Source organism: Biomphalaria glabrata, chromosome 9 (genome assembly GCF_947242115.1).
Source record: "Biomphalaria glabrata chromosome 9, xgBioGlab47.1, whole genome shotgun sequence".
NCBI classification, from domain to species: Eukaryota; Metazoa; Mollusca; class Gastropoda; family Planorbidae; genus Biomphalaria; species Biomphalaria glabrata.
In genome coordinates this window covers 20658713-20667955 of record NC_074719.1, presented here as the reverse complement: position 1 = coordinate 20667955, position 9243 = coordinate 20658713, and the positions used below count along the sequence as shown (strand labels likewise).

The following is a 9243-nucleotide window of genomic DNA, read 5'->3' as shown; positions in this document are numbered from 1 at the left end:
ATATTCAATCTAGATCCCTTGATAATAGAAAACAGCTAAATAATAATTATAAGTTGAATTCTTCACAGAATGCAACCAGTTTCATTGTTCATTTGAACTTAAGCCCTACATTACATCTAATAATCCAATATATTTATATACAAAATAAATACAACTTAGAAGTAGAAAAATCAAAACTCAACAAGTCACTTCTTTTTAGAAATAATGGATGTTTAATCTTAAAGTTAACTTGGTACTTTTATAACAGTCACATTCATCTATTTCTCCACACCACATCAAATAAATACTACAAGTGGAACAAGTCTTCTTTTGTATTCAATGTCTAATGTAACATTGTATACAATTGTGATTTCTTTCTTAATGATAGTTTTTAAATGCAATCACAGGCTAACATTTCAAGAAATCAACATCAAGTTATATCTGTCAATAATTTTATACAAAATTTAATAGCAATGATAGTTAATTTACTAAAATATAATATACTAAAAGAAAAAATATACATTAAGAACAAAATGTATTTAATATAAAATTAAAAAGAAGAATAAATTCTAAATATTGAGTTTATAATGATAAGTCACTGAGTAGTAATAAAATAAGCTCTTTTATCTGCCAAGCTGAGTTGGTGGTGAAAAGAATCCTGTGCCCTGTTTACTGGCTGCTCTGGATGGAGCTAGACCTAAGAGTTTCTGGATGTTCTGAAATTGGAAAAAATAAAAAAATCAGTAACAGTTGAGCATTACCCAGTATTTTATTTTTTTTTTGCTTTCAAAAATATTTTCACATACAACATACTGCAATAATAACAGTGCTAGAATGTTTTGGCACTGCCTTATTATAAGACAAAATTGTGTGGAAAACAAAAAGTCATATTTTTTTGTGTTACAGGTTTAGCCTGCACTAACTTACACTTACCTGTCTGATAGACATTGTACACAAGATGTAGAGGAAAATAAATGAACAATGAGTGTAATCTTCCCCAGGAAGATTTCGATGTGAAATTCCTTGAATGAAGGAGATTGGTACAAAGGGGAGATTAGCTACCACACGACCATCAAATCTAGGAAAAAAAGAAACAACCATTTGTAAGGCAATTTTTTCATGAGTTTTTATATCTTTGATTGGAAAAAAATTTTAAAATAAAAATATGGCAAGTGATAAAATGATACGAGCTTCAAAGTACATTTCCTTACATGGAGTTAAACATGCTAAGAAGTGCTGTGAAGGCAAACCCTATAGCAAACATAGACTTCATTTTCACCTGAAACAGAGAAGCAAGTATGTGCATTGGTAAAACAATGAAACTGTAAAAAAAAATCTAAATGTTCAAGTTCTGCATTCTACTAAACCAGGGGTTCTCAACCTGTGGGTCGCGACCCCCTTGGGGAGGGGGGGGGGTCACCTCAGACCATCAAAAATAAGGATTGTTATTGACTATTCTTCTATTGCTGTGTGTGTCGGGGGGGGGGGGGGGGGGGGTGTCACGGCAGAGTGGGAGATTGTAAAAAGGGGTCGCCGAGCTTAAAAGGTTGAGAACCGCTGTACTAAACAATAACATTCATGACCTATGTGAGAGAGTAAGAATGTGATGAAATGTCAGGGTTACGATACATTTTAGTTTTCATTTGCTGTTACTCTATGTAGAGCTTTCTTTTTGGTTTAACTGTAATGTTTCTGTAGTAAGTTTAAAAAAATAAATTTTGCCATACAAGGATTAGTATTGGTTTCAAAACAAAAAGGTGGTGCTCGCAACAATTAGTACTATCTATCTCACAAATGAAAGCACTGCAGTCAACTGAAATTCATAACTCTGTAAAAACTTAATTCCTATTCTTTTCTTAAATGTACCAGGACTCAAGTAACTTGTTCTGTCTGAACGAAACTATGTAGCCCATTCCAAATCAGGCAGTACTTAAATTGGTCCTTAAGATAGGTATCCATGGACCAGTAACTTTACCCTGTGTGATGAAACATGTAATCTCAAAGGACATGATAACGGAATGCATTATATTAAGCAGTCACTCCCTAGGAATGTGCACCATTATTTCTGATTTTCATCATCCCAAACATATTGCATCATTTCACTATCTTGAGTTAGGAGATGAATCTTAACAACATAGTTTGTAATAAGCATTTATCTTTCTTGTTTGGAAGAGAGAACATCTTTATTTTAAGATACTTTCAATGACTTCAACAACTTTACTTAGTGCACTTTCAATAACTTTAAGTTGGAGCAATATTTCTGCCTCCATTTTTTTTGCCAGTTTTCATTTAAATGGATATTTGTGAGCTGGAAAAGATTACAAACATATTTAGGGTTGTTACTGTTAAAAGTGATATAAAAGTAAGTTGATCGGGAAAGCCGATCTGAATGTTTAGAGTAGAGGGAATATGTGTGAATCAATAAATAATCTTACATCTACTTCTAATGTTCCACTTTCAACTCAGTGGCTGCCTGAAAGATTTCTCTTATAGCCATGAATGAAGTCTTTCTTCATTCCAGTAGAAAGCCAGTTCCCCTATTGTTAATGGCTTCTTTAAATGTCCGATATGTAAAAACTGACCTAAAGACTGCTAAGGTGCTCATATGGGAATGTACTCACTAAAATATAACATTTCTAAAGCCAACTCTTTCACTAATGAGCCTTTCATACTGACAGCTGGCAAACAAGCATTTGATACATGACAACAGAGCTAAAAATAAAAACAACAACACAGAAACAAATGTTGCCCACTCACCAATGACAGATCTCTACTGTTATTTTTTAACTTTTCTTCTTGTCTCTCTAAAATAGTCAAAAGAGAACATTTGATAAGAAATATGACTAACTGGTAAAGATTTTTATTTTAAAAGTGTAAGAAGTCAGAAGCTTGTAATTATTGCATCCAAAAAAAAAAAAAAAAAAGAGAAACACCCACCTAGTTTTTTTTTCTGCACACGATCATTTGTTTCTGTCTCGCGCTGCTTTTCCACTAAATAGAAATAATATATAGATAAAAATTTACCATTATATATATATATCAGAATATAAAGAGATTTACAATAACTTGTACCACTGAAGATCAACCTATCATTAAATTAATTAACCAATTGAAATTAGTTGTATTAATGTACATATATTAAATGAGCTTGTCATAGGACTGGATTTTATTTGCTCAAAATAAAGAGTTCTTTTATATTTGCTGTAATGTTTGAATCATTTAGACCTATTAAATGTGTTGATTGTATTACATGTTTTGGATCTTCCTTCAGAATTGAAGATTGTTACATCCCAGCCCAAACCTCCCACAGGACTGCGAAGGATGGTGCAGGGCAAGGGTTGAAACTGGAACCATCAAAAAGACAAGTCCAGATGGCACACAACCTGATAGTCAAATCTACTAATTTTTATAATTGATTTTGTAGTGAAATTTATTAAACTAAATCTTTACAAACACCAAAAAAACAAATGTGCACATGTAAAACTGTAACAACCCATTTTATTTAGTGATAAAAAAAAAGTATGTATCAGAAGTGTCAACAGTTGGATTATGATCATAGGCTTTTTCTCTACTACATATATATGTGTATTTAATAAGTAAAGAAAACACAATTTGTGCCCAAACAAAGTTTCTGGTTGAAAATTTTGCATTTCAGGACTCTCATAGTGTACTTACATTTTTTACTTTGTTTTTCAACCTCAGCTTTCAACTTTTTGTATTTCTCTGTTCTGTATACCATGACCCATGTTAGCCCTGAAGAAAAGATCAAATTTTAAAGATAAGCAATGAATACTAGTTTGAATCCTGTACATAAATGTAGACATAGATTTCAATTTGTTCTATATTAATTTGCAAATTGTATATTTGTTGTTACAATTCCATATTAAATTTCAATTTTCTTTTTATTTATTATTTATTTTTTAATCAATAGCAAAGCAAAGTAAAATTCCCATTTCCGACCTTGCGATCTATAGGGCAGATGATGTAAAGGTCTGTTTCTGTGGCCCACGGTTAATGTGGTTGTCATGTGGCCAACACAATGACCAACCACCTTTATGTATCCTCAACTAATGTGAGAGCTGGGTGGACTCAAAGGCGCCCAAAGATCCCAACATTAAAAATCCCAGTTTTACCAGGATTCAAACTTGGGACCCCCAGTTTGGAAGCCAGGTGCTTACCCACTCAGCCACCACACCTCCTATTTAGTCACTATTTAAAATATAAAAAAATTGTGAGTTATCTATTTGTTTTTATTTTAAAATAAATAATAATCTTTCAGTTTCAGTACAGTTGCAGTGATTCTTATGTTATAAATTAGAGTCATTACTTCAAAAAAGAAAATGATTACGTCCTAGGCATGTTCCTAAGTCAATCTAGTCATGCATGTTAACCAATGACTTAAATTCTGCCAAGTCACTGGTTTTCCTGGCTGACTCATACAACCCATTCCATGCTCTAATAGCACTAGGGAAGTAGGAGCATTTGCACAATTTTGTCTAAGCATGTGGAATGAGGAAAGTGCCTTTATTTTCAATGTGTCTTTCACTTTCTGAGTATTTTAACAGGTTTTGTTTTTGTATTTGAAGATTATGGTGTGTAAATATGGGGTGTTCCATAATATTCATTTGTCACAATCAATGACACTAATTAACGGTCTTTATCACTATCTATGACACTAACGAATTGCTATTTTAATGTAACTCAAGGCCGGGAAATGGACATTTCTTTGATTTATTTTTTACTAGACATATATTACCCGCGGCCCGCTGTTTTTTTGTTTGCGTATAACTATCGATGAGTCACTGAGAGTGGTTTGTAAACAATTAAACGAAATAATAATGTTATATGTAAAGCGAATGCGTAAAAATTTAAAAATAGTATGAGTGAATGGTGCTATCAAAATACCTAATCGACTTAAATCCATTTTTTTCAAATAAAAACATTTGCTTGTAGGCCTACATATATTTGATTAAATTTAAATGAATAGACTTTATTTTGTATGTTCATGTGTTAAAGAATAAAGTAGATCTTGAGTTAGAGGATAGAGTCATAGATCTAGAGTAATCTAGAGTTAAAAACTGGCTTGGATAGACTTCATTTAGCACGTGCGCATGCGTGACCTTTTTAATTAGATGTACACGAATGAATGAAACTATTAGAATATATCTTAACACGGCTTTGCAGCTTTAGGGCGAGCTAATGCATAAAAAATGCTTTAGAAAAAAGGAATTTTAATGTTAATTTGATTAAAATATAAAATGAATGGACTATAATTAGTATGTTCATGTGTTAAAGTATAAAACTATCTTTGCGAAGTTATAACATCTTAGAGTTTAATTGAGTTTTAGACCTAGGAATAGAAAGATGTTTAACATTACGGTATTGTCTAATGAAAGAATGCTCATCAGGAATTCTACTTTCGCAGATATAAGGAACGAATTTATGTAAAAAATGCTTTTGAAACATAAATTTGAAGGTTAATTTTATTAAAAATGAAATCAATGGACTATATTTTGTATTTTCATGTGTCAAAGTAAAAAACTATCTGCGCAAAGTGTAGTTCTTAAAATTAGATCTAGATCCTTTCGATCTTTTCTCATGTAAACATGGCCTAGATCGATGAAGTTATAATGCTTTCATAGAGCTGGTCAACTTTTTTTGTTTTTGAGGGTCTTAAGTTGTTTTAGAACTACAATACATACACTACGGTCTAAGTTAGTACCCAAGGAACAATTCTGCCAAGTTTTATCAAGATCGGTCAAACGGTTTTGATTTCTCAATGGGGACATACATACTTAAATACATACGCCTTACTTTCTACTTTATATATTAGATAGGTCTAACATTTTCTTACTTAAATTTTCCTTTTGTTTTAGATGTTTAACAAAGTGTGATGTGAATGATCATGTTTATTGTTCAATCAGGTACCAAATTAGGTCACATTCACTGAGTGGAGTGAGCGGGCTAGACGTGCAGTTGTTTTTTTTGGGTCAACTAGATCTAGTTAGGTCACAGTATATGGCCCTTTGTAAAGTTGAGGATTTAGCAGAGAAAGGAGCAATTAAAAGAGGGAAAAGTGACAATAATCTGTCGGTCTTGAGTTGGTTTAAAAAGAAATTGATATTAAATTTTAAAAAATTGAAGATAATATTATTTTTAAATACAATAACATGAAGTGTTTGTTAGTCTACAGAGAGTGTTCGTTAGTGTACAGAGCGGAGAATGGTGATCGTTAAAATTAGCACTGGACCTCATTGACCTGACCCTCTTCAACATCATATTTTATTGTAACTATGAGTAATATACAAAGCAATATAGCTATTTTTATTGACAAATGGATGAGGCGTTTATAGATGTTTCCAGTTTTTTCCTAGGACTAACCATTATGAAGCTATAAAAATTCAAACGTAAAAATGTAGGCATTAGAGCTTAACTTGTTCGGTAGAGGGAAATTACCATAGAATCTAGATCTAGACAAGATGATAGATCAGTGATTCTCAAACTGTGTGCCGCCGAAGATTTGCAGATGTGCCGCAGGAATTCTCAGAACGGCATACATGCAGCGTTACACAGGCCTGCCTAATATTAAATTTTTATTTTACTTTGCGACATCCCCACTTGTAACGACCAGTAATAGTAGTCCAAACTCTCCCATTTTCTCTGCCCTGCAAAATCGGATCGCTCCATTTAAGTTATACAATTTTCCACTATACTTATATTTTTATAATGACTAAAATGTAGGCCGCCTAAGCAGAGGCACAGCAATTTTTGAATTGGTAACGATAATAATAAGCGATGCGTTTCATGTAAATTTTTTAGGTGTATGCTAATAATAACAAATTATCACTAAGCGTTATTCATTGTTATCCATGGAAAAATACGTTTGTAAGAATGAAACTGCGAAAGTGTTAAATGAAAAGCAAGGAACCAAACGAAGGTACAAAGAAGATTACATTGGATATGGTTTCATATATTATGGACCAGAAGATGCTCCATTGCCTTTCTGTCGAATGAGGCGCTTGTCCCAAGCAAATTGAAGAGACACTGGGAAACAAAACATCCAGATGTAAAAACGCAACCGAAGGAATACTTTGAAAACATCAGGGCTCAACAAAATAAACAAGCTAAGAAACTTACGAACTACCTAAAGCTGACAGAAAAGAGATTGATTGCAAGTTATAAGGTTGCTCAGTTATTAGCAAAGCGCAAGAACGCACACACAGAGGCTGCATCTGTCATTGCACCAGCTTTAGCAATAGTTGTTGAAACTATTCTAGGACCCGATGCCGCCGAAAAAGTTAAGAAAGTTCTTTTATCAAATTATAATATCTCGCGCAGACTTATCGTCAGATTTACAAGACTGACGATGACTGACGATGAAGTGTCTCTGCTATGGTCTCTTCAAGTTGATAATTCCACTGACGTTAGCGGGAAAGCCCAGCTGCTAGCTTTTATTTGGTTCTTAAAGGATGAAAAATGTGTCAACGAATTCTTATTTTGCAAAGACTTACAAACTATGACCAAAGGAACAGATATTTTCAATGTGGTGAACGAAAACATTTTGCTCTTCAAACTACAGTTGAAAAACTGTGTCAGCGTTTGCACCAATGGCTGTCCTTCCATGCAGGGAAATAGAAAGGGATTCGTCACTCTTGTGCGTCAAGAAAATCAAAATTTATTAGTTGTTCACTGCATGATCCACAGAGCAGATTTGATATCTGTTCTGGATCAAGTGATTGAAGTTGTAAACTTCATCAAATCTCGACCGCTTGCATCCCAACTTTTCTCTCAGCTCTGTGAAGCTATGGATTCAGATTACAAATGTCTCCTGTATTACACCAATGTTTGTTGGCCCTCCAGGGGGAAGAGTGTTAAAGCGTGTCATCCAACTCAAGGCTGAGCTAATTTCATTCTTGGATGCTGAAAAAAAAAATTTTGATTTTCTATTCATGACAAGATCTGGTGGATTAAGGTGACATTTCTCTGATTTATTTGACAAATTAAGTTCATTGAATTTAATTCTTCAATGACCATCACTGCATCCTCAAAACTGAAGTCACTTGGTGAAAAATTGTCTTTGTGGCAAAGTAAGATCTCGAAAGGAGTTCAATGTGCTTCAACTAAAGAAATCACCCCCGAAATTTTGAACACTTTGACACACCTGTAGTCAGCATTGCAGCATTACTTCCAAACAGTTAAAAGTCTTGAATATGGATGGGTCAGCTAACCATTTGGAAACAATGAAGTTACAAATCTTACAACTGAAGAAGAAGAGCAGCTCATTGATTAAAAAAATGTTGCAGTTCTTAAGTCAAATTTTACTGAATTTAATTTGTTTATGTTTTGGATTTCAATCAACAAGTTATATCCTGCAATCAGTTTATATCTTTATAGTTTTGTGAATTTGGATTTTCAGTACTGAATGAAAACAAGTCTAAGAAAAGAGAGAGACTTCTTACAATAAACGAAGAAATGCGAGCTTGTCTATCGACTTTGGAGTCTCAATTAGATCGCATTTCCTCTAAAAAACAGGCACACCTTTCACATTGAATGTAATACTTAAAAAATACCCTTAAAAAAAGGTCAAATAATTTTTCATTTTATTATATTATAAAACACCTGTTGTTCATCCTAGTCTGCCGCGAAATTTTAGTAGTTTTTACTGGGTCAACTATTATACTATATTACTAGATCTATAGATCTACTTAAACTTATAGATCTAGATCTAGTATTTATATTCTACTAGATCTTATCATCTAGGTCTAGATCTATCATCTCTAGTACTACTAGTACTAGATCTACTATCATCTAGATCTAGTTTACTAGTTACTAGATCTAGTACTAGGTTAACTAGTTAAACTAGATCTATTATCTATAATTTATAGATTTATTTACCGATTTATTAAACTAATTAAAGACTAGACTCTATTATTAGATCTAGTATTGTATAAGTATTACTATTAGTATTAGTATTAGGCATAATTAGGTCTTTATCTTCTTTATGATAGGCTTACCTTCTCCTAAAAATGCTGTGCATATAGAAATAAAGACAATTAAAATACAGTCTGCTAACATTATTAACGATTAGATCTATCTAGACTAGATCTAGATCTAGATATCGTCTAGAATCTACGTTTAAAATTTAATAATCTGTTTTTTTGTTTTTGTACAAAAACAAAATCTAGATCTAGGTATTATATATCTAGATCACAAATGCAGAAATTATGGCTAACTTTGGGGGTTGGACAGTTAATCTACTTAGCT

The 9243-nt window shown here is 32.8% G+C and overlaps 1 protein-coding gene across 1 annotated transcript; it reads right to left on the bottom strand.

The window, feature by feature from the left end:
* Positions 1 to 189: 189 nt before the first annotated feature.
* Positions 190 to 9084, bottom strand: LOC106060180 (calcium load-activated calcium channel-like). Its single transcript, XM_013217975.2, has 7 exons — positions 8994 to 9084; positions 3655 to 3732; positions 2917 to 2970; positions 2737 to 2783; positions 1191 to 1258; positions 913 to 1057; positions 190 to 695 (listed from the first exon to the last, which is right to left on the bottom strand). The coding sequence occupies exons 1-7, from the start codon at positions 9052 to 9054 to the stop codon at positions 603 to 605; spliced, it is 546 nt and encodes a 181-aa protein (XP_013073429.1). The 5' UTR covers positions 9055 to 9084; the 3' UTR covers positions 190 to 602.
* Positions 9085 to 9243: the final 159 nt, after the last annotated feature.